The 26,750-nt window shown below is 34.1% G+C and overlaps 1 protein-coding gene and 1 pseudogene across 3 annotated transcripts; one reads left to right on the forward strand and one right to left on the reverse strand.

Annotated features, from left to right (window-relative positions):
- Window positions 1-2,933: 2,933 nt before the first annotated feature.
- LOC125189393 (transcriptional elongation regulator MINIYO-like) lies at window positions 2,934-10,100 on the reverse strand. Of its 3 annotated transcripts, none has more exons than XM_089058142.1 (10): window positions 9,082-10,100; window positions 7,821-8,832; window positions 7,420-7,478; window positions 7,143-7,327; window positions 6,946-7,051; window positions 6,579-6,845; window positions 6,299-6,487; window positions 3,913-6,177; window positions 3,582-3,791; window positions 2,934-3,374 (listed from the first exon to the last, which is right to left on the reverse strand). In XM_089058142.1, the coding sequence occupies exons 1-10, from the start codon at window positions 9,298-9,300 to the stop codon at window positions 3,186-3,188; spliced, it is 4,701 nt and encodes a 1,566-aa protein (XP_088914268.1). In that variant the 5' UTR covers window positions 9,301-10,100; the 3' UTR covers window positions 2,934-3,185. The 3 variants fall into 3 exon arrangements, with proteins under 3 accessions (XP_088914268.1, XP_088914269.1, XP_088914270.1); XM_089058143.1 differs by having other exon boundaries at window positions 7,420-7,528; window positions 7,817-8,832; XM_089058144.1 differs by having other exon boundaries at window positions 7,420-7,558; window positions 7,817-8,832.
- Window positions 10,101-16,692: 6,592 nt separating this feature from the next.
- On the forward strand, window positions 16,693-18,967 carry LOC125189392 (zinc finger BED domain-containing protein RICESLEEPER 2-like; annotated as a pseudogene).
- Window positions 18,968-26,750: the final 7,783 nt, after the last annotated feature.

The following is a 26,750-nucleotide window of genomic DNA, read 5'->3' on the forward strand; positions in this document are numbered from 1 at the left end:
CCGACTTCTGTTTCTGCCCTAACTCATCGCTATCTTGGCACCAACAGAAGCGATGAGAGCAAATACATGTATCTACCTTCACAGCTACAGAATCAACTGTAATGCATTTTAGTATGATGGCAGAAAGTAGTCAAGGAAATGCACAATATTCAGTTAAAGAACATGTACTTCAAATCATTCAACAACAGCTCTAAAATGATGTTATAGTGATACTTAAAATTTTGAATACAGCAACTAAAAAATATTCCAAGCACTAGCAAAATCAAGTGCAGCACACAATGCTGATCAATAAGCACAAACAATACACATATAAACCAATCTTTTAAACGAAATGCAAAGCGAGAATATCTCCGATTAACCATCAACGGCTCCAAATCAAACACTCCAACACCGCCACCCATCAGCCTCAGATACATATCCACCACCAACAATTCTCCATCAGATTCCACAACCAAAAATTGAACACGCAGCAACACTCAAATTCATATCAACAGTGTTGACAGCAACAATTCGACCAGTGTTATCGAATTTCCCTTCCAAAGGATCACGTCAGCATAGCAAACCATCAATTAGCGTCGCCAGACTTGCACACCGGAAATTAACCGGAAACGTTCCTTGTTAAGAGCACAACACGTCGACTTTCTCCATGTAGCTAAAGAGCTTCGGGAAGGACTTGTATTGAGATCGATCGAGCGGGAGAAGATTGGCCACGTTCTAAAAATAATTTTTAGAATGTTGATTAATAATTCTCACAAATTACGTCATACTACAAGTTAATTAATTTTTTGCTGTTTTTTTTAATTAATTATAAATTTATACAAGTAATTTTTGGTTTAGATACTTTCCGTAGGGAGTATTAGATATTTTAATTGAGTGAATTACATACTTCCCAAAATGCTTTTTAAATAAATATATTTTTCTATTTATGTCATAGAAACTATTCTGGCCAAACATAAAATTAGTACCAAAAGTGATATTATAATATCTTCTTTCCTTATCCTAATTCTTTATACTATTATTATTAATTAATATTAATATTAATATTCATTTTTAATATCATTTAAATATACTTAAATATAATTATAGTTATAATTATATTTAATTTTATTTAATTATTATTATTTTAATACTAAAAATTGATAGTAATTAATAAATAATTATAGTATAATTATATAAATTATGAATCACATAATAGTATGTAATAATTATTATTATTATTTTACATTAAATTAGTAACTAATCAATATAGATTATTATTGTTATAATACTAAAAACTGGTAGTAATTAATAAATAATTATCGTATAATTATATAAATTATGAATCATATAATATTATGTAATAACTATTATTATTATTATTTTATATTAAATTAGTAACTAATCAATATAGCCTTGATAAAAATTTAACATTGTAAATTGTATTCATAATGATATAAAAAGTTGAATATTTTTAGTTAGGTGTTTCAACCTTAAAATGAGTATAAAATAATTTAATAAAAAATATTCAATTGATTTAATTACTTTAAATATTAATTTAATTAGATTTTTTTTAATTTATGTTATGAATGCAATTAGATTAGATGTATGTATAAACCACTAAAAAGAAAGAAGAAAAAAGAAGGAAGATGAAACATAAACTAAGGAGAAAAAAGATAAAAGAAGGGAAGATAAAATACTAAAAAGAAAGAAGAAAATGAAGAAAAAAGAAGGAAGAAGAAACTAAAGAAGAAAAAGAGAAATAAGAAAGGAAGAAAAAATAATCACATATTTGGTACTATTTAATGGAAATTTCCAAAATATCCTCTATAAAAAAAATCACATATTTGGTATCTAGGGTTATTTTTGTCACTGCGTACCAAAAATGATATAAAATAAAGATCATATATCATTTATGTAGTTCACTCATTTTAATTCAAAACGCAATAATCAACTTTAACAATTCAACAACGTAGTACTACCTCTATCCCCCAAAATTTATTCCACTTTGACACGACACGAATTTTAAGAAATGTAATGAAAAGTGAGTTGGAAAAGTTAGTGGATTGTGGGTCCTATTTTTATATTTAGTTTTATAATAAAATGTGAGTAGGAATGCGTTAGTGGAATATGGACCCCACTATCAAAAATGATAAAAGTGAAATGAGACAAATTTTGGGGGACAGACGGAAATGAAAAAATGGGATAAATTTTTGTGGACGGATGTAGTGTATATAAAATACTGATTCACTAGGATTTGTTATGGATCTTGATTCAAATATGAAATTTAATTCTGCTGCATATAAATATGATATGAATTTCGATTCTAATATATTCATGAAATTATTGGTTTTTAAAATTACAAATTTTGTCATAATTTGGTAAATTTCATTAACTTAAAATTTAGTCAAGGAAGTCAAGAACTTAGCCTTGTACTAATTTTTCATGAGTTAGGAAAAAAAATGAATTTGTGAAAAAATCATTAAGGCCATGTTTGGTTGACAAGAAAGTAAAGTTGGTATGGAAAATAATTCCTGGGAAAATGAATCCTGGGAATATGATTCCTAATAACTTTATTTTACTGTGTTTGAAAAATAACAAGATTTTAAATTTTATATTTGATTTAAATACCAAACTAAAAATACACTTATTATTTTTTTATTTATAAATAAGAATAATAATATAAAATTTTAAATATAATATAAGTAATACTAATAAATATTATTATTATTATTATTATTATAATATTTATGGATATTATAACTAAATAGTTTTATAGTTTAAAATTTCAGTACAATTTTATTGATTAATTATTAATTGATAAAATAATAATTATTATTTATTATTATATGATTTATATTATGTAATTATATTTTAATTATTTAATAAATTATTATTTATAATTATGATAATAACAATTATATATAAATATTGTAATAATATAGTTATAATTATGATTATTTTGAATATAGTTATTTATTATACTAAAATTAAGTATGATTTAGAGTTGATTGGATCCAGTTTAGAGGTGATTGATCCAGCTTTTTTCAGCCCAATTCGGCCCGGCACAAATTGCGCTATAACTTTATTACACCTATTATTTGACAGACGGCCAGACCCAAAAAGAGGCCCGGGCCGGGCCGAGTTGAGATTGTTTACAAGATCATCAAACATCCAAAATCATGATTAACTCCATACTAACAGCCACCTTATTCTGAACGCTCTTTTCTGATACAGGCTTCAAGCTTTGCCACTTGAGGCGCACATCCATCACAAATTTTTGTCAGAAGTTGCAACCTCTTTTCTATCTCCGACATAGGTAGAGACGAAGCTGCTGTCGCCGATGCTTGCGACTCGGGCTCAGGTTTCTTGTCGCATATCAATTTCACCATCATCCCCTGTCAATGATTCACCACTATAAACAAGTGTTGCAGAAGAGCAGTAGAAAGAGCACATATTCATATCGTATAACAAGGTAGACGACACGCTATGGCAAAAAACGCGTTCATTACAGGCACTAGGCAGAGTATAATGCGCATGGTTTCACCTGGATTTGTAACATACTATACAATATGTAAAGATGAGTTGATGCAAGAGCGTCATACCTCGTGTTGCTGCCTGCGAGAATAGTCGCGCATCAGAGATTTCGCGAGTTTATTGCGCAGTGAGAGAGTAGCATCACCAGCACTGCCAAATATGAAGGATGAAAGATGATGCAGAACCAGAGAGAATGCTACTGAGCCCCTGTTTGCCGCTTTGTCAAGGGCGCCAGAGGTCCACGATTTCACGTAGGCTTCTAGGATGCTCTCGTTATCCTGCAGGCAACTTGAACTCATTAAATTTTATTCAATGTAAGATGTGTGCCTCTATCTTCAGACAGAACTGAATTAAGATCTACACGCACACAGTGCTGTATGATAGAAAACTGACACTCACCTCGATGGGTTCAAGGTAGCCATCAGCCTTCGCGAGGCACTTATGTAGAGGCGGCAGGAGCTCAAGAACGCGTGCATTAGACAAGGTATTCCACGCAGCAAGCCTTGCAGAATCTTCAACGGATTTATGTAAATACATTGCAACCTGCCTCCCAAATATGACATCACCATACGATTCAGCTGAGAACTGCTCCACTAGAGTTTCGATGAATGTAGGGTAGCTATCGTGGATGTCTGATGCAAACTTCAGGCGCTCAACACCCGTGTGACCGAGCACGTCTGAAGACCTCTTCTCATCAAGAACTTCGCCATACACATTCTGCAAGGTTTCATAGACAGTCCTGCTTTTCTCGTCTTCCAGAACACCCATCCCAGAAAGTAATGTTGCAGACATCGCGTGCAGTTTCCAAACAACTGGAACACATTTAGCAGGTGAGCGGAACTCAGAGCTAAGAGAAGTAGGGATGGCTTCGATAGCCAGGAGGAAAAAGAGTCCGCTCTTAGCAACTTCTAGAATGTCTGAGGCCTCCTCTGAATAGATTTCACCATGAGAAGCACCGGGCGGACATGTGTTATTGTTTAACTGAATGGTGGAGATTGCACTCAGAAACCAATGTTCAGGAAGAGGCAATCTCTGGCGAGCCCACTCCAATATTAATGAAGATGAAGAAGACATCACTTCACCAGCTTCACTTGTCGCATTCATATCCTCATGAATAGTTTCCATAAAACGAACCTTTTTCTTTGTAGATTTTTGGCTTGGATGGTTGGTCTCAGGCATGGCTTTTCGTTTCTTCTTTGCACCAAGCCACCTGGTTCTAAAGTGAGAGGCCAAAACATTAGATATCAGTGCATATTCTTCATCATCATAGTTCCACTTGAAAGAACTGTATCCTTTTCTAAGAGAGAGGAACTTATGAATGCCATAACTCAGATGCTTGAGTACAGGAACCTGGAAGATGATTTTTAGTAACTTATCAAGGACTGAGCTACTCCATGGGCCCACAATTAAACAAGCAGTAAGGATGCATTCTATCTTTTGCATTGTGCAGTCCATCTCTTCGGCTTCTGATGGATCCACAGTAGATGGAATCCCAAAAGCTTCAAGCAAGTAAACGAGCAATCTTGCGTCTTGCTGAGCCAACAAAGAATTTAAGGACCAATACCCTCCAGCAGAGGCACCCCAGCCAACACCAACTCCTGGAGCAGGGCCGCCTCTACTGAACATCTCAATAGGCCGCAGGAATTGCCAGTCACTAGTAATTGCTTCCATTGAAGTTGACAGCAGATACTGTATTTCAGTTGAACAGGACTTCAGTATACCATTAGCAAGAATCTTATCGTCCCTTGAGAAATTGTTGTATCCAACTCGTGCTGAATGGATATCGAGATTTGCATGTGTAACCAACTTATCAACAGAATCTGCTACTTGGAAGAACCCTTGGAGACAACATTGAGAAGATATTGCAAATTCAGGACTTCCTTGAAGTCTCAAATCACATAGATACTTTACAAAAGAGCCATTTTCAGAAGGATCACTTGATCCTCCAGACCTGATATACCCATTTTTAACAAATGCAAGTCCAATCTTAGGAACAAACTCTGGCAACCATGGCAATCGGCCATCAGGTAAGCTCGTAAAGTCCTCTGGGATGACAGCTTTCAGCACGCTGGCAAGCATACTTAAAACAGAAGAAATTATCCATAGCAAGGAATTTACTTTTGAATCCTGGAAACAGATCCTCTCACCATCATTACTTTGGGAGTTGAAGAGCCTCGATACGTATGCAATATTTTTAACTTGTATCCACTCAACTGCCGAATCTATAATAGGACCAAAGTGTCTCCATGACCAAGGGTCTGTATCTTGAACAGTATCTGCGGGTGGTTCTTGCATGCTTGAATAGAAGTTCGGAAGTCTATCAGCCATAACTCCAAGAAGAAGATAAGCTTCCCTTGTGATGGTACAGTATTCACTCACCACGTCATAGCTGCTTAACTTCTCAAAGGTAGGTACACTCAACCATGCACACAATGATGTAAATAGGTCAGAAAAGTCCGAAATACTATATCCATAATTAACGGAAACCTTCCATAAACGCAATTGTTCGACCAGCATAGCAGATGAAAGTATGCAGGACTCTCTCCTGGACTTGACCCATTGATCAAGAGAAAATGGATACCGGTACAAGTGCCAAGTCAGCTGGCGAAAAATTCCATTGTTAATAAATGTTGAGCAATTCTTCCTGCCATGCCGAGCCAATACCTTTAAACACCACCACAAGAGTAGAAAGATTGATTATTTATCAGAAAGAGTATAAAGATGGATAAGCAAACAAAATACATCCGGCAGCTTAAAAGGGAAAAACTGTGAAAGTACAGCTCACTTTGAATAGAGTAACAGATTTGATTTTACTGGCATTGATTTCCATTTGTTCATTTGAAGTAAATCTTCCAGCAATTGTCTGAACAAGCCTTCCACAGTCCAAAACTGTAGCAGCACAAGTTGGAGAATGCCTTGCTAAAGCTATCAATATTGATATTAAGCATTCTTCTAATGGTGCAGCAGGGTCTGTCTATTGGCACGGAATTGATAAATTTCCATTTTGTATTAAGAATCGCTGAAATGACGCAGAGAACCTAAAACAATTTGAATAAATATTTTACCTGTAAGAGATAGCAGATCCTTTCAAGAGTCCCCATTCTAACAAGACCAGCAGCAAAATCCTGCCCTGCAACAACTACATCATCCTGAATAGTGTGCTCGCCCTCACCTTCAGCTTCGTCATCCATCATCTCCTCACCACAACGAAGAATATTGGAAGGCTTAGTATTATACTTCCAAAAGCCACCACGAAGAAAACCAACATTAACATCTGGTTTACTTCTGAATACAGGAGCAGTAGAAACATCCTTCGAATACGTTGGTGTCCGCTGAAAAAAAAAGTAATATATATAAATTACAAAGATGAACTCATAAGTCATAACTGGAGCCAAGTATTAACAAAATATCTTTTGAGAGATAAAACTCTACCTCCAACATGTCAAATAAAATCTTGTTTGTATCATAATTCAATGCACTAAGAATGGCCTTGGCACAATTGAGGACAACGCTATTGTGGTTGTCATCAAAAGATATTCTACAGAAAATATCAGAACACATCACGGTCAAATAATTATCCAGATTTAAAGGAAGGGAACAAACATAATCCATGAAGGTCACTGATTTACCTCAGTAATAAAGCAAGCTCAGGTTCCGGACCCAGAGCATAAGCCCAAATAGCAACCCAGTCAGCAGGCTCCACAGAATCAGCAATATTAGAAACAGAATCAACTTGATTCTGAATGATTTTAGAAATTGCCCGATTAAGAATAGCTGCAATTACACTTAAAGCAAGTGTCCGTTGGCCTGGAACCTGAAACAAGTGTTCCAGAAGTAATAATGGTTATGGGATACATTCATATTTACAAAAGTATGTTATATGGTAGAAAACAAGTTCTTACTTACCACACTTCTAGCTAATGCTAATGCTTCTTTTATTGTGTAACCACCAGCACCAGGATCACCTTCAGTTCGAAGATAATCACGTTGGGAAACATTATTTGAATTGAATTGGCTTACATTTAGACAAATTTGATCAGCATCCCTGGAAAAATTTAAGTGAAAAAAATATCTTCTGAAACTAATTGACCTATGACAGATCAAAGTGTGACACCTTCAAAGTAAACATATAAATGGGACTATGTGGGTGTTTGGCTGAGGTTAAAAGCTCCTGAACAGCCTTGGATAAATGCGCTCCTAAACTAAGCTGTAAATAAATACTGAATACACGTTTCGATAAACTGAAATAAGGCTCATGCATCAGCATTCTAAATATGTACACTTATGAAGCTCACTTGTACACTTACCAATATTGGACTCCATACCAAAGCCAATAATGTTTCCATCTAAGGAAAATCTCACATCTCTAACGCGCTCAACTCTTTTGCTCCAAGCATTCCATATGCTACCTTTATCTGGGCTTGCATTTGTAGAAACATTGTCTTCCTTATATTTTAATGCACTTTCAGTTTCTATTTCCATTGGTTCATGAGAGACAGTGTTCTCAGAAATTTTAGGCAAAGCTTCCTCATGTTGCATATCAACTGATGCACTGCCCGTAACATCTGTCTCGTAAGACTTTTGCCTCTTGTCTTTTCCTTGACCCCTTTTCTTCAATGCATCAATCAATTTTGGGTTTAGCTTAGCCATTGTCTCAGCTTGTGCTTCAGCAAGTTCATCAGCAGACATATTTGCTATTCGAGCACGATTCTCAGCATCTATCTGACTTTGAAGACTGCTTTCTTCTCCACCTACTGACGCCTGCCCTGAGAAAACAGAAGCTGTATGTGGTTTCGGCATATTCTCCCTTTTCAGGTCCACTTCTTTCCTCAATCCATTCTGCCATGTAGACGCCTTCTCCACAACAGTATTTCCATCAGATTCAGCAATGCCATCCTGTTGATATTGCATAGTTTGGACATTATTTCCATTTTTCCCATATTCAGAGCTGTAAAACTCCTTGTCACTTGCCAAATGTGATGCGTCTTTTGCTTCTCCTTTCGCCTCTCTGATTGTCGAAACATTACTAGTCATTGTCATAGACTGAAACTGTGCATCACCATTAGAAGCCATTTTTGTCTCTTTTGGCTCAACTTCATCCCCATTCGAGCACCATCCCTCTTCCTTCTCATGGAACCCCGAGCTGCCAGCTTTTTTTGCAATCTCCCGCCATCTACTGAAATCCAAACCCCTCTTCTCTTTTCTTTGTAATGGATTAGCAGCAGCAGCTACTGCTCTCCCCTCGAAATCTTCCTCTTCTCCAGCAAGCTCATCTTCACTGTCTTTGCCGTTCGAATTTCCAACGTTAGGAGCCCAATGCTGTCAATCAACATCACCAGAAATATAATCAGAGCATCTGCAAATTCTCACAATCAAATGCATCCAAAGCAGAGAATAACACACAACATAATCAATATAATTTAAATCATTCCATCTGAAAAAGGAACGATCAGAAGCTACAACTGAACCTAACAAACAGGGGGAAACCAATAAACAAAAGAAAAACAGATACCTCCCATACACAAAGAAGCAAGTGACAGAGAGAACTAGATAGAGAAGAACAAATACCGGGCTGTGTGAGCGGTGGCGCGCCAACGGAAAGGGCAGCACGGTGGGGCGCGGCCCTGTGGGCGGAGGCAACGGCCTAGTCTGCCGAGCTTCGGAGAAGCCCTTTTCAACTATGCCACCAACCAGCCGCGAAACATCATCTTCCCCAATTTGAATTGAAGTTGCTCCTAACATCTTGGATTTCAGATTTTTGCTCTCTCTGCTTGCATACTCACTCATGTTGAAACTCACCTACTATTTCTCTATTTCTCAGAGGCGTAAAATCAAACACCAGGTGTTCGTTTTCGACTGCGAACTGTATATACTACATCTGCAAAATTTCAATCGAATTCTGCCTCTAAAACCCTGAAATTATACTTATGAATACAAAATCTATCAATATATAAAGGGGCAGTTTTTTGGATGTCTATGTAGCACATTTTTGGGCGGGAAAATCATCCATTGGGACAAAAAATGGCAGATTCTCCTGGGCAAAAATTGGTCCAATGAAATGCAAAAAGGTTGGCTTCTCTAAGAAGATTTAACATTCATTTATATGCAGACCATCAATTAAATCTGCATTTTGTGGACTAATTTTCTGATTTATTGATGGCAGCATGGCAGGATCTTGGAATCTGGCTATAGCTCCAACCACAGGCGGCAAGGTCGAGGGAAGTGGGGCGGTGCAACAAGGCGGGGGCTGGCAGAGAGAAAGTGAGAGATACGGAGCAGAAAGATGAGGAGGAAGCGGCTCGCTGGCCAGCTATGCAGCAGTGCAGGCAGGTCGGCGACGAAGGGGCGCGGCGTGGCTGTGAAGAAGGCGAAGCGATGGACGGGCAGAGAGAAATTGAGGGGCGGAGAGAGATGCCGGAGAAGAGGTGGACACAGGGCATCAACAGAAGGAGCGGCGGGGAAGGGTCGTGGCCGCGCCGATTTCGGAGAGAAACAGAGAGAGATGGTGACAAGCGAGATATGTGGCTGAGCTTCAAGAGGAAGGAAGAAGACGACTGGAGGGGGGTTTCACTTCAGAAAATGAGCGGCGCATGTGGAGACGGTAAAACCTAAATTACCTTAATGTTGTCTATTCATATTCAATTTACAGTGGTTTACAGTTGATGGGCCAAATTAGTTGGTTGTTGGATTTTCATTTAAATAAAATTCTTTGTATTAGTAGATATTTTTAACATTAATTTGTTACGTTACGTTTACACTTGTGAGATAATATTTTTTTTGTCTATGTGTAATTGTACGCAATAACTATATGGTGTTAGCTATAAAGGGGACTATCAAACAATTTATTTAGTACTCTTACTCTTGACATGTCATTAAATAAATACTTATTTTTATATTTGTCGTTAAATACATACTTAATTTTATATTTTTTGTATTGGCGTAATAAATTTAAGAATCATAAGATTCTTTTGATTTAAAGAGTAAATATAAGCATAAAATACTTAAAAGAAAGACATTAGAATTTGAAATGAACTGAAATCAACTAATTTCATTTTTTTAAATTATAAAAAAAAAGGGAAATACTGTTGTGATGTTTTATATTTAATATTCTAGCAATGCAATTTATAATTTTAATCATACTAGATATTTAATAACGATGATGAAAAAGATAGAATTTAGGTGTCATTTCTATAAAAGATGGAATATTGCAAAATACAAAAATCATGAATCGATAAATTTAAATACTAATCACAAAAATATTTACTAAATTTATCGTAAATGGATGAAGTATTTTATTTAATCACTTATTATAGTGATAAGATTTAATATCCAACCACGGGTCATGTTAAATTAGATTTTATGTATTTAAATTTCTATAATTTAAAAATGTATATCTCCAGACTCCAAGTATGATGTGTCTAGATTCTCATAAATTATAGTAAATGAAACAATGACAGTTTATGTCAAAGATGTAGGTTGGTAAAATAATTATTTTGCGTATCTCCAATAATAGAGTTTTAATTTGGGTGTTGGGCTCTATTATTATGACTTAAGCTAGGTTTTAATTTGAACTTCTTAGGTTTTATATAACATATATTTTTAAAATTAAAATTCATTCTTATTAACAAATTAAATTTATGTATTTAGTTTGAATTGAATTGACTTTGATTTATTCTATTAAATAATATATTGTTGTTGAAAACTTTAACTCATATATGTTTTTTACTCTCAAAATATTGGAATGTGTATATATATTATCATGTATTGAAATAATAATAATGATGAAAAAAATGAAACCAAATTAATGTCTCCAATTAACTAAACGCTACTATTAAGTTTATAGAATAATCACAAAATTAGATGAAATTATAAATAATTAAAATTAAATCAGAAACAGAATTAGATTAAATTCTAAATATTTAAAATTAAATCTAACTTATAAAGTTTGTATTACTTCTTATAATATAAAGAGTAGTATAAATTTTAAGTGATAAAATGTTATTACTTATTTTAAGTGACGACTTACTTTTTATATGTATATATGGCAGGAAATCAGAAATTTATCTTTTTCCTATACTAAACAGATTTTTTTTTTACTTTGGCCATGCATGTCAAGTTATGCTATAGTCCAAAATTAAACATAAGAAATAAGTACTCAACTAAGATGTGATTATTGGACATGATCAAAATTTTCTATCTTGGATCTCAAAGAAATTTTAAATTTCAATGATCTAATTTATTCATATGTTTAATGTGGGTATGTTTAATTATTTATTTCTTATGATAAAATATTTTTAAAAATCGTTGATTGGTATAGTTTGTTGCCATGATTTTTTTTTTTAAATTTGATTATATTTGAAGTAAAAAAAAAGTACTAACAATAACATTTATAAAATATTACTCCCTCCGTCCTGCTTAAGATGACACGTTTTCCTTTTTAGTTTGTCCCAACTAAGATGACACATTTCCTTTTTTGGTAACTTTCTCTCTAATTAATACACTCAACCATTTTTTCTTACTCCTATTAAAATATCCATCTTTCTTTATCTCTCTACTTTAATACTTACACTCACCTTCTCTCTCTCCAATTAAACACTTTAACCAATAACTCCTAAAACCCCGTGTCGGCTAAGCAATGTGTCATCTTAGCCGGGACGGAGGGAGTAAATGATATGATAATAATGATATATATTAAGAAGATTGGGTTGGATGAATATTGATGTAGAGGAGATATAAATTAATTAAATATTAAAAAAATGGACGGTTGGGTTGGATTGGGTTGTTGCTGATAAACATAGTCTAATGGTTTGTGTAATGACACCAGATTGATAAGTACACGGCTAGGTGATTATGTTTTGGAGGCTCGAGTATTGGGTAAATCGGTCATAAAGTCCTGATTCTTCGAATGCCTTTGATTTAATACTGTATGATTCAAGGTTCTCATTCAGATTCCAACAACGACAGTATGTTGCTATATTTAGAGTCACAAATCGTGTGTGTCTGAATATTTTAGTTTGTAGAGATGATGAATGATGATGACAGTAGAAATGAATCTACTGTTAATGTTATTTACAAAGAAGTTTTTCAAAATTTATGAACGAGGTTGTTGTTTTTCTAAATATTTTTTCTGCACAAATAAATACATGTGATTTGTTGATCGAATGAAACCATGAACAAATTATTCGTTCAAATATTTTTAATTCATTTGTATTTAGGAATACTTTTTCATTTATCTTTATATCTTATTCTATTTCATTAAAGCATGTCCTTTTTTGTTATTTTTTTAATTTATGTTACTACGCTTATAATTGATAATTCAATATTATTACGAAATGTTTCATTACAGTGGGTTGAGAAAATTACAAATGTTTGTTTAATGTTGTTTATAATGTTTTTAATTGTTTTTAATCTTATTAATATAATTTTTACTTTATACATATTCTTAAAAGAAATATAATTTTATTTATTTTCCTATATTCTTTATTTTAATCTATTTAGCTGTAAATATATTTTCATTATTAGAAAATCTTTTGTCCCGTGCATAGCACGGGTGATAACACTAGTTTTGACTAATGCCACTAACAAAAATTATACTTGCATCTATAGTATTTAGGGCCACGCCACTTATTTTTTATATACTCCGTACAATAAAAGTCTTTTTAAAAGCATAAAATGGAATACAACGGCGTAATTTTTAGGGAAGGCCGGAACAATAATTTAAAGAGTAAAGGTCAATTTTGATCCTAAACATATAGCCGAAATACGAATTTAATCCAAAATATTCACTTTATGAAAAATGGGTCCTTAACAAATGAAATTTTTGTCGATTTGGTCCATTTTTTGCGGATTCGTCAAGTTTTGACGGTCAACCGTCGATTAGTGAAATTTTGACCCGATTAGGCAAAGGTCATAGTAGTCCATGATATTCATAATTAAGATCAACTCGGTCCCGAATATTTTACAATTGAATTCAAGGTCAGCAGTGTATGATGTCAAAAAAACAAGTTTCTGTGTCACTGACACAATCAAAACCATCATCAAAATCAAGTATCCACCATAAAACAACAAGTACCTACCATAAAAAAACCAGGACACACCATCAACATAATAAATAAGTATTTAGAGTATTCATTACAACACAATCATTTTCACGAATAGGCAACATGACAATGGCAAACACTCTTCCATTAATTCTTCTTATTCAGTGACAGATGTTGAGGCATCAACTTCCGAGGTGGCTGGATCCTTATACATGTCCGCAATCGCACTTGTGCAAGTTGCCCTATTGGGGTCGAGTTGGTGGCACAACGTACAAGTTGGTTGTTCTTCATCTCAATTACGCTTCTTCCTAGTTGTAAACGGGACCACTTCATAAATAAAGACAACACAAAAAGAACAAAATTCAATTATGTAAAAGAATGTATCGACAAAAACAACACAAACAACATAAGAAGCTATAAATCTCATGAAACCCTAATAACAAACCTCAATTTTTTGATAGAGACAAGATAAGAAGCACCAAAATTCTTACCTTTGCGATTTCGAGTTGGACGAATTGGAAGCGGAAGCGGACGGTCGTTTTTGGCCTTCGTCCTCTCCTCAAAAGAGGCAACCTTTCCTTTCTTCTTCGGTTTCTGAGGCAGTGGAAGCGAATGTTCGTGTTGTAGCTTAGTCCTCCTCTCAAAATCCTCATCGATTTTTGAAAAATTGAACGGCGTAGCTCCACGGTCATGGTAGGAAGAACTAGGGTTCGAAGTCGTCCTCCCTGCGTCGTCTTCTTCCTGAGGGTTTGCCGACGGGCTCGACTTCTGGAATTGGGGAAAGCTCAACTTCGCTTCGGCACTAAGGTTTGCCGACGGACTTTGTTCCATTTGCTTCAAAGGAGGAGAATGGTGTCCGTCAGAATCGGGCTCCGGCGGCCCTGCAGTTTCACTTTGATTTTCAGTCGGGTCGTGGTTGCACTTCCTCTTCCTCGAATACGCCGCTTTGGCATCTACAAGTCCGTCGGTGGAAAGGAATTCATGGTACGACGACTTCCAACTCATGGCCAACAAGATATAATAGGCGGCGTCGGCGGCGTTCTGGGTCGGAATCGAACTTAGGTTTTTCTAGATTGTGTTAAGAGAAAAAAGAGAGGGAAGAGAGAGTTGGAGAGTTGGGGATGAAGTCTATTTGTTTCCAAGTATTTGGAGTAGTTAGAAATGGAAAAGGAATTAAAAAAGTCTTGAAAAATAATTTAATTAGTAAAATCATTAGATGGCTAATAATTCGAGATTAAGCCTAATTGGGTCAAAATTTCGCTATTAGATGGCTTACTGTTAAAACTTGATGGAACCGTAAAAAATGGACCCAATCGACACGAATTTCATTTGTTAAGGACTCGTTTTTCAAAAAGTGAATGTTTTGGATCAAATTCGTATTTCAGTCATATGTTTAGGATCAAAATTGACTTTTACTCTGATTTTTAAATAGATTGCATAAAAGGAAAATTAAATGAATCGTTTTTATGAAAATTAAGGAGAAATGCATGCACAATTTGCAAAACTAACTTTGATTTTATTTGTTTTTATAAATTAGTATCATAAAGTTCTGAAATTGTTTTTTATATTCTTTTCTTCTACTAATTTGAGTTTCTTTTAGTTGTTAAATGAATTTGCATACTCATTTATAGTGTCATTCACTTCATCCCATAGCTTATCATACGATTTCTTTGTACGGCTTTTGATGACATTCACCCATCCATATTAAGGGCATGCTTGGTATGATGGAATGGAATGAAGGTTGGAATGAAATGTCAATTTCCTTGGATTTCCTTTGCATCTTTATCCATTCACTATTCCATTACATCAAGCAAATGAATAGAATGAAAGTACATTCCATTCACTCATTAACTGATTCTCATTATTCATCAAACAACAAGTGACTAATAGAATTCCAAGTTCCCAAAAATCAAACATTTAAATATAATTGGATTAGTTTAGGCATAATTTGATAGCTATGATAATACTAGATTAGTTTATTTAATTTATACGGAGTATTATTGATTACTATTTGGTAGCATAGTTTATTTATTTCTAAAGTTTGTGATTACGGTCGGGCCCGAAGAAGTCCAAGAAAATAAACACTCATATTACAGATAAATTTTCTGGTCTTCATAGTGTGATTATTTATCTGTATCAATTTTAAAATATGACAAATCTATGTTATTACACAAATACCCTCATATTAACCTATTTTTTTAATACAAATATCCATTGTTTTTATTCAGACGTTCCATCATTCACAAATCTAAACTACTTGAAAACTAATCTCAATACTCCACGATAAAGTATAATTTTTTAGTGTTCAATCAAAGCGGCGATTAGATGATAGTCAGTAGCTTAGACTTCCTATAATGATGTATTCTCTTTGTTCAATAATAATATGCACTTTTGGTTGGACATAGGTTTTAATAGGGGTGGATAAAAATACCGACATACCGAAATACCGGACTTACCGTACCGAAAAAATACCGAAAATACCGGTTTTTCGGTATACCATAGTTTTCGGTACGGTTTGATACCGTACTGAAAACTTTTGATGGATCTAATTAAATACCGCATAAAAGATCTTAAACCCTACTTTCAGATTTAATACCTCCGCCCTACATCTCACGCAAATTCGCATAATCACATTCACTCAACAAAGTCGACTCATGCTATTTCACAGAATCTCAGCTTCTCCGTCGGATCCTCGCAGCAGGTAATTTTGTATGCTTCAATTTCCAATTATACTAGAAATTAAGGGAGTTAATCAATCAACTAAAACAGTACGGAATAATTTTAATAATTGAGATGCATAAATGTGTTATTCAATTATGTATACTAAAAAGCAAATATGGCATGTGATAATTAATGGTAGTGAGCCTATGAGGGTGGAGGGATTTTGCATGTGAGAGATTTTGCATGTATATACTATTGCATAATTATATTCTTGTCACAAAGCTAATAAGCTTCAGAGTATCAGATTGGGGTATTAGTATATCGTGGAGCTCATAAGCTTAAAACAACTTACTGTTTTCCATTCCTTACTGCTTCATATCTGTCATAAATATTTTATATAGTAATTTTAGTTTGTTTATTTTACAATTTTATTGGGAACCACTAATTATAATATTTACTTTGGTGTTATTTTTTCAGAATGGAATCAGAACCTTCTCATTCGCTTCCAAATCCACCTATTTCTGAACCGTCAAAAATACTTGATTCTTCAAAAGTTGATGATGGTACTAGTCGAAAGAGAGCAATAGAAGATTCGATAGAAAAGCCTCCTCTTGGTCCTAAAAAGAAGAAACGTAGCCCATATTGGGATCATTGCGAGAGAAGAGTAGAGAAATTGAGTGATGACAAGGAATAAATAACTGGGATATGCAACTACTATAAAGTTGAAATACCATGTGGTGGTGGAAGTACAAGTGGGTTGATAAATCATTTAGTGAAGAGATGCACATCATGTCCACTATATGAACATGTTGGTCGTGAGAAAGGTCAAACCGTGTTGACGAAAGAGACCATGGGACAAGGAAGTCAAATAGTTTCACATAGTTTTAATCAGAAAAGATGTGAATTGAAGCTCACTGAATATGTGATTATTGATGAAGTGTCCTTCCAGGTTGTTGAAGGGTAAGGGCTTGTTGCTCTCTTGCATGAATTACAACCAAGATTCCGAATTCCCGGCCGCAAGAAAATTGCAGGTATGGTTTATGATTTATATTTAGATGAGAAGAAGAAGATTCAGAATGTGCTAAGTGGACAGAGAGTGAGTATTACTACAGACACTTGGACATCGATGCAAAACATAAATTATATGGTTATCACAGCTCATTTTTTAGATAGTGATTGGAAGTTACATAAGAGAATCATTAACTTCACTAAAATCACTAGTCATGTAGGAGAGGAAATCGGCAAGGTGATTGAGTTTTGTTTGAGATATTGGGGGATAGAAATTTTCGATTGTAGTTGATAATGCATCTTCTAATGATAGTGCAATTGACTACTTGAAAAAAAGAATGAGAATTGAAAAAACCTTGTTGTTTAACGGAAAGTATTTGCATTTGAGGTGTGCTTGTCATATACTTAATTTGATTGTAAAGGATGGCTTGAAAGAACTACATTCTTCTATTAAGGCTATTAGGAATGCAGTTATATTCCTTCATTCATCCCCTTCTAGATTGAATAAATTTAGGGAGTTTGCTCTTCTAGCCAAGTTTTCAAGTATGTCAACAGTACCAATGGATGTGAAAACTAGGTGGAATTCAACCTATAAGATGCTTGAAGTTGCATTGAAGTTTAGAAGGGTGTTTGAAAGTATGTATGAAGAATGGTTTCCTTTCACGAAATACTTTCAAGAGAAGGATGAAAAGGGTAATAAAAGAATGGGGCCTCCACTTGCAGATGATTGGGATAATGCAAAATCATTTGTGCATTTTCTCAAGAACTTTTATGATGCGACTTTAGAGTTAAGTGCATCAAAAACACCTACATCTCATTTGATTTCTCTTTCAATGTTCGCTCTACAAATTGAGATTGGGAAAAGGTGCAGTGATGGTTCAGATCCGAATCTTGCAAATATTGCAAGAGCAATGAAGGTGAAATTTGATAAATATTGGGGGAATTGGAATAAGATGAATCCACTGATTTTTATTGCTAGTGTTCTGGATCCAAGGAACAAGCTTAAAATGCTTACGGTAAGCGTTAAGAAATTGAGAGGCAAAAAATTGAGAGATGATGATCAAGAGCTTCAAGAGTTATGTGATCGATTTAAAAATGACTTGGTATGTTTGTGGGGAGAGTATAAGGGAGTGCATGATACCTTGTCCACTCAGGATCAGAAGCCGTACATAGAACATGTGGACAATAAAGACAATATTGGTCAAGGTGGTTTGCATCTCTTTGATGAAATTTACAATGGCATGGAAGAAGAAGTTTGTCAAGACCAACTTAAACAAATATCCAACGAAGTGGATAAGTACCTAGCCGATGAGATGGAGCAGCGGTCTAATCCTTCTTTTGATCTTTTGGATTGGTGGAAAGTAAGTGGAACTAGATATCAAATCCTTTCACTAATTGCAAAGGATATCTTTGCAATTCCTAGCTCAACAGTTGCTAGTGAATCAACTTTTAGCTTGGGTAAAAGGATCGTGGATCCTTTTAGGACTAGCTTGAGCCCAAAAATGGTAGAGGCATTGGTGTGCACGAATGATTAGCTCAAAGGAGATAAGTTTAGCTTATATAAAGATCCAACCGATGATGATCTTGAGTTGTATAAAAAAATTGAAGAAATTGAAAAAAGTAATTGTTATTATGTTACTTTAATTTATTAAATTTCTTTGTCTTATATATGATAATTATTTTTATATTATTTTGTAGATGCAATCATGAGTCAAGATGATTCTCAAATTGTATCTCCTATTTGATCCAACAACTTATGAGGTACTAGATATTATATTACTGTTTTATGTCTTTAAGCATACATCTTTTCAATCAGCCATGTAATGTCGAGTATTTCTGTTCATATGAAAATTGAAGTCATCTACATAGTAGTCTGTATTGTCATTATTTTACTTTTAAGTTTAATCACTTCACCTCTTCTTAGTTAATTAGGTGGTGTCGATATATGGATTTTACACTTCATATATTTATTTTGGTTTGGTTGTTTCATAGTATTTGTCATTATGATTATGATCGACTATTTACAAAGATTGTCAAATGCAGATGGCACCTTCAAAGATTTCTTGTGGGATTGTAGTATGAAGACAACAAGGTTGCGAGAAATGAAGATAGTGTTGATCACTTGAATGTTATTTTAAATATTTTGGGTATAAGTTTGGTTGTTTTGGATTTAGATTCTTAAAGTTTATTGTTTTGACCTTTTTACAAATTGTTGAACACTTGGAAATGTTATTTTAAATATTTTGGATATAAAACTATAATAGTTTATTTTTATAGCAGGTATAATGGTATTACGGTATGTTGTACTATATTTTGGTATACCGCAAAAGTATGGTATACAGTAATACGGTATGGTATACCGCAATAATGGTACAATAATGGTATTGAAAATTATCATACCGAATTTTCGGTATACCGGACTCCGGTATACCGAAAATTCGGTAAGGTATCGGTATGGAATTTTGTCATACCGCTACTTTCGGTACGGTATACGGTATGACACTAATGGTACGGTATACCGTACCGATCCACCCATAGGTTTTAATGCATAATTGGTAAAGTAAGAGATGTATAAAAAGAAAAAATAATTAAAATATTATTAGTGGAAAATAGGTTCCATCTCAATAAAGAGAAAAAGAATTTTTATAAAAAAATGCATACTCTTGTAGGACGGATAAATTATGTGATACTATATGTTACAAGTCCATCTTTCAATGTGTCCCAAAATGACCGCATACATCACGCACCCCAAATTTTGCCATCCAAGTTGCGGTATTGGATGGGTTTAATACTCTCGCAACTATATACTACGATAGGGTCTTCAAAATAAGTGGGTTTCATATACTAAAGATGTGTCATTTGAAACATAAAATTTATCAATTTACAAGATTATGTAAGAATATTTATATTCTTATATGACCTAGCTATGTGTCTATTGGTTTAATTATAAGGATCAAGTTTATATTAAATGATAAGGATTCTAATATTAAAGACGATACCGTGACGGATCGATTTCGATTAAAGAATTAGAATTGGTTGTATTGATAACCCTCCTCTCTTACCTCTAAATATAATTACATTTATATATAATATATATATACACAATGGAACTATTGATGTACATTTGAATTGATTATATGTATAAATGGAACTATTGATGTATATTTGAATTGATTATATGTATAAATATATACATAGATAGGTTCCTATTCTAATGCTTTTAGCACCCTAATCCAAAATCAAGACTAAATCTCCACCCTTAGATTTTAAAATGAGTGGATGAGATTAAAGCTCACAAAATCTCAATAAATAGTAGACAAAATATCAACAAAATGGTAATATCGTCATTATGTTATCATATGATAATTTTCGTGAGTGTTTTTTTATATCAACATTGTGTATTACAAATATCAACAATATGACATTAGAATATCAACACAAGGACAAGAAAATATCAACACATTTTTATTGAGATTGGACATACATAATATTGAGATTTTGCCTACAATATATTGAGATTTTTTGTTGCATTTGTTGAAAATAGCTGTTTATCAACATGTACGAAAATTGAAATATAATTTATCAAATTTTATCACCCGAACATCGTCGGAACATATTCAATTGAGATCTCGTTGGAATCCTTATTAAATTATGTTTAATTTGATATATTTTTTGCGAAAAAATAATTTAAATTGAGATAGTTACGTAAATTTAAAGATTTGAGATGATTTTGAGGAGAGAGAAAATAGTTAGTTATAATTACTACATATAGAATTTGACATTAATACCTTTTTAATTTAATTAATAATTATTTAAATTTAAAATATATTACACTTGGCATTATATTAACCACAAGATCTTCTAATCTAATAGTTGAAAATTAGTCTCAATTTGGGATTGGTAATTAGTTAGCAATTGATTACATCCCTATCTATGTATGTCGACATGCGTATACAAATTAATGCATTAAGATTGAGCATTAATTATAGTGGTTAATTATATATATTAAAGTAATTATTATAATTAATATGTATATGTACTGCCGTTATTTTAGTTAATGTATTTAACTTGGCAGTTGATTATGAAAGGGTTTATCTCATGTAATCACCTTATGGTTATATGATTTGAATAGTCGCACCCTTTCGTTTGATTGATCACTTATAAATAAGTGTATGGTTTGCATGCAAAGATATCAGAAAAAAGGGATATCGCATGCTTGACGTGCCACAGTTATATTCACCGAAAAGATAACTCATGGCATACTTATATATATACTTCATAATTACATACATATAAAATTATTGATTCTTTGTCTATCAAATTTCATTAAAGCGTCGAGATCAAAGAGGGGATAAAATCAATTATGGAAGATCCAGTCAAAGATAGAACGAATATCAATTGGTGGATTTCAACCTCTACAACAAAATAAAGAAAGCATGGATGGAGGTTGGTGATTTTATCTCCACTTTATAGTATGAATGTTATGGTTGAATTAATTCAAATTTAAAATTAGATTTCATTATCGAATTCATTAAAGTTGAGATATGGCTTACATATTAAGCTCCAAAATTGAACACATATTACTAACATCAATAAAAATAGAGCACTTGTCTATAAAAAAAAGCTAACAAAGAAACTACAAATGTAGAATTTAACTAGAACAAGTTAACAACAATGAACATAATTTACAAACACTACAGATTTATTTCAAACACCAACAACAATATAATGTATAGTCAAAATGTAAATCATAATTTTCAATTAAAGTTCTAAGCCATAATTTCACTCCAATTCATAGTAACAATAACCACAAAATATATATTTAACTATAACAATTAGCGTAACATATTTTTCACCACAAAATATATGTATTTAAACAATTGATGCAGGAAAATAACTAAAACCAAACAATTATTTGGAAGATGGCTCACAAATTTCTAGGTTTTTGCCCGAAAAGAGGTGAATTTTCTAAGTTTTTCGCAAAATGGGTTGTTCAAAAGATTTCATGCTATAGTTTGGGCCTTGCCGATCCACTATATGCATAAAGAGACCACATAATATTTTTTAATGAGCCCATACTCTATTTAATGGGACCTAATTAGCCTAATTCAACTAATGCTCTTAGAAAAGTAGTTAAGTCGAATGACACTATATTGGATAGAAAAAATCTGCTAGATCAAAATAATTGTAAGACCCCGACTTTTTTGCTACCTTTTTATTTGTTCTTGAAGGGACATCGTTTGTGCACTTGAAAAGGATTCTACTTTTAGCGCTAAAATAATTGTTCTTTCCCAGCCCAATTCGAAATCCGTTTGTTGCGAGCCCAAAATATATTTTAATATTTCTTCTTGAGCCCATTTTATCCAAACCCATTGACCGAACGAGAATAAAAACGGCAGATTACTCTATGATCTGCAATACTGAAAAATAGGAACAAATCATCCCAGATTATTCATAAATTCAAATTCAAATAAACTCTAAACCAACAGTGAAATCTTCACAAATCAGTTTCCACATTTTTAGGCATGATATGGTGGTGGAGGGTTCACGATATATGCAGTTAGTGGAATTTATTATATGTATACATCTAAACCCAAAACCTAATCGGAGACGTTTTCAAAAGTCTTTTCACATTTCCTTCAAAATTCAAAGAGAAACCGAAAGATGGAGAGTTCATGTTGCGAAGATGGGATATCGGGTTGTAGGAACTCATCGCCGTGTAACTCAGGCAGAGATGGAGACTATATCCCACTTTCGGGGAGGCGAGCAGCAGCGGCGTTGGCTTAACCTCGAGCAGGCAGAGGCGCGGTGGAGCTTGGCCAGCGACTTAGCGGCTTTGCGATTAGAAATTTGAGACGGCAGGTGTCCTCAATGGCGGCTGCTGAGATCCGAAACACCACTGCAGCGACAGCGCTGGCTGATCAACAGTGATGATGGAGAGTCGCGGCCGCGGCGATGAGAGAAGGAGATAGGCGGAGAGCTGAGCCTTCGAGCTCGCCGACAGTGACGACGGAGTACAGATCAGAGGAAGAGAGAGTGCGTGAGTTGAGAAGAAAGTGGGAAAAGGAAGTTGGTTTCTCTGAATTTGGGAACGTGAGATAGAGATAGGAGATGCAGCGACGTTGTCTTGAAGTGATGGACAAATCGCTGTTTTCACGGCGGTGTTGGAGCTGCGAGCGACGGAGGCGAATCAGCGGGCAATAGCGGCGCGATGGTGAATCGTGTTGTGGGAGCAGCAGACGACGGCGAACTGCAGCAGCAGCAGGGCTGCAACGATCCAGCAGCGGTGACTGCTGCGTTAGACGATGAGGCTGGAGGTGATGGCGTGAAACCGCGCGAGGGAGACATAGGAGGCCGGAGGCTTCAACTGCACTGTGACTGCAGCAGCTCCTGCTGCGTCACAACATTGGCGGCGGTTTTGCCGGCAACAATCAGCGAAGGAGAAGAGAGATGGGACGGTAGCCGTGAATTCATCGGAGACGGCATGACATCGTTGCTGGAAGAGGAGAAAGAGATAAGGAGCACTGCGTGAAGGGAGATGCGATACTGTGTTGAGTTTTGATTTTGGGAACTTCAATCTCACTTTGGAATTTCACGTGAGCAGTAAGGTGAGAAAATCTTGAAGAAGATTTGGGCTTGTTTTATTTAATGATATTTGGGCCAAATGAATTAATTTAAAGTTTTGGGCTTTCTATTTTTTAATTAAGGGGCTGGATTGGAATTTATTCGGTTCGGGCCAAATTAATAAAATGGAAGATTGGGCTTAGCGTACATCGAATCAATGGGTGACGTTGAGCATGCTATTCTAGGATGGAATGGAACACATGTTAAGGCTTTAAGCGAACGAGGTGGGCTTTCTTTTAAAATAAGAGCAATGCCCTAAGTATATTTTTATGTGAAAATGAATATTTGTCATGCCGTGTTTTGTTTTATCTATGGAACCTATCTGCTGTGGCTTTTGCCATTTATGGATAATCGAATTCGGGTCTGACTAGGGAGTGAGTCCCTACTCAGGCTAGTGTACACCAATGGGGATCGTGAGCCGTCTTTTGGGTCGGCCGGTCTAGTGACTTGGAATGTGGCCACATTCCTTGTCATCAATGGATCAGATATAGTAGACATCTATGGGAAAATGACTGCAGTCGAGTTTTACAATGGAAATGATTTTAGTGTCTTGGGCATTTTCAAAACCACAAGGTCACTCAATGGTGGCATGATAATTATTCTTTTTATAAAATGTTTTCGGCATGAGTCCACTGAGTGCATCAAGTACTCAGCCCTGCTTTTCTTTTTATAATGTGCAGGTTGAGCTGTGACGAGCGCGGTGGGTGTTGAGCATAAAAGTGAAGAAGATAACAAATAAAAGATCTCGAATATATTATGTCTTCATACATAGTATTATTCTTCTCTCGAATGCTTCCGCTGAATATTGTTTATTTGAGTTGTCAATTGTTGAGATAATATTCTTTTGAGTTGTTGATTGTTGAGATACTTGATTTTATTCGAGCTATTCCCAATTATTTAAGCTTTGGTCGAGTTTCGTTGTTTTTTCCTTTCTTTCCCGCTTCTTTTATCCTTCCCTAGTCATGATTTACCGTGTTTTCTATCCTTAGAAAATGCGGTCCTGACAATAATAGTAGTAGTATAAAATATTTTCATACTTTTTTGTATGGGGTCCAAATCTAGCACACCATCCAATTACTCTCATTTACTATTATCGTACTATATATATATATATTATATATGCATATAGAGTAGGTGTCGATCATATGATAATTTCTTGAAAATTTGTATTTAATCAAATAAATAGTGAAAAGGAGCAATGAGCATTGCTCCCCACATGTTGGAGTTGGCAGATATGGTTTTATCCACAATAAGGGTATGAAATGGATTGGGTTTGTGAAGAGTCATCATGTTTCGAAGACTTGCATAATGATCTTTTGTCTCCTTTTCTACACCACATACAATTTATAATTTGGATCGATCCCACTATCTTTCTATGCATTTTAACAAATTGAAATCCCCAAGTCATGAAATTCCTTCAGTTACATGATATGTCTTTACTCATGGTGTAATTTTTTATAACGCATTATTATGAAATTTGTAAAATTTTGTGTGATACGGTATCTTTAAATTGATACAGATTGTAGAAACGGATATACTAATTACTAACAATGATTAAGCCTTTTAGTGACAATTAGTATGATTAAATTTACAAATTGCAGAGTAAAGAAGGTTGAGTGGAATGGCATATTCTAACGCATTTTCCCAATTGTAGAGAGAGAGGATCAAGTCGCCACTTCCCGACCACGCCAGCGAGATTGTGTTCTTTCATCACTCCATGACTTTAATATGGTTTGATTATTATTTTATAAACTCAAAGTCAAATTAAAATTCATATCAAACAATTAATGTTGTTACTTGTTAGAAGGATAAGTATCCATATTCAATGGACCTTTGAGAACCCAAAGAGGCATGTGCCATGTCATCATTTTAGGCATCTATCTATGTGGCATCCCAATCCTTAATTTAGGCTACCCTAAATCTATTAGCAATGATTTTTTACTTTGCCATGGTGGTCTTCCATCGAGGTCAAAGGGCCCACATGTTTATTTTTTTATTTTTTCCTTTCCTTTGTTGACAAGTTTGGTAAAGATGAATTCGCATTTTGCAGCTTATTAGTTCAAATTTGATTATACTATGTAAATAATTACACGAGCACATAGTATACTATGAATAGAAACAGGAATAAATTAGTTTCTACTCTTCTCTAACTTATTGAAAACAAAATGCAAAATCTTGTCATTATTCATCTTGATGTAAAACTAGATCCTAAAATATGTCCATTTTGAACCTCATTTTGGCAATATTAACCTACCACAATTAATCAAAATCATTACCTTAGATTTTATTATTGCACAAGGACTCATTGTAAGAATATGTGAAATGCAATATTTAACAACTTTATGGGTTTAGAGTATTGAAAAATGTACATAAATTGTATACAAATGATCATTTTTTTTTATTATTTAAAATGAATTCAAAATATTATATATTTATCTCTCTATAATAATTTAGAAAAAAATAACTTTTCAAATTAAATACATGTAGATTTAGGAAAATATTAACATTTTTTTGTATTTGCATGAATATCTTCAAATCAAACTGGAAATCATGTGTGGATTTGTCATAAACATTTCATGAAACATTTTTTTTGGGTAATAAAACGTTTTTAATGATGCTGTATATATCTTTTAAATTATAGTGGGAACATTTTAGTAAGAAAATACTAATATACTAATTAATAATAAAAGTGATTCAAATAAAACCGATCAGGTTCAATTTAAAGATGGAACTATTATGTTCTTATGTATTCAATGCTTTAAATTACTAGCAAAATAAAGACAAGAGAATCTGCATAAATTGTGGTTTGTAAGTGTAAATCTGCACATTTACTTTAGTATATCATCCATGTTATGCCTCCAGATTTTAACCAGTGTATAAAATCAACAGAATCAATAATCACAC

Source organism: Salvia hispanica, chromosome 5 (genome assembly GCF_029641045.1).
Source record: "Salvia hispanica isolate PSC_SH4W2 chromosome 5, Shi_PSC_v1, whole genome shotgun sequence".
Lineage (NCBI taxonomy): Eukaryota > Viridiplantae > Streptophyta > Magnoliopsida > Lamiales > Lamiaceae > Salvia > Salvia hispanica.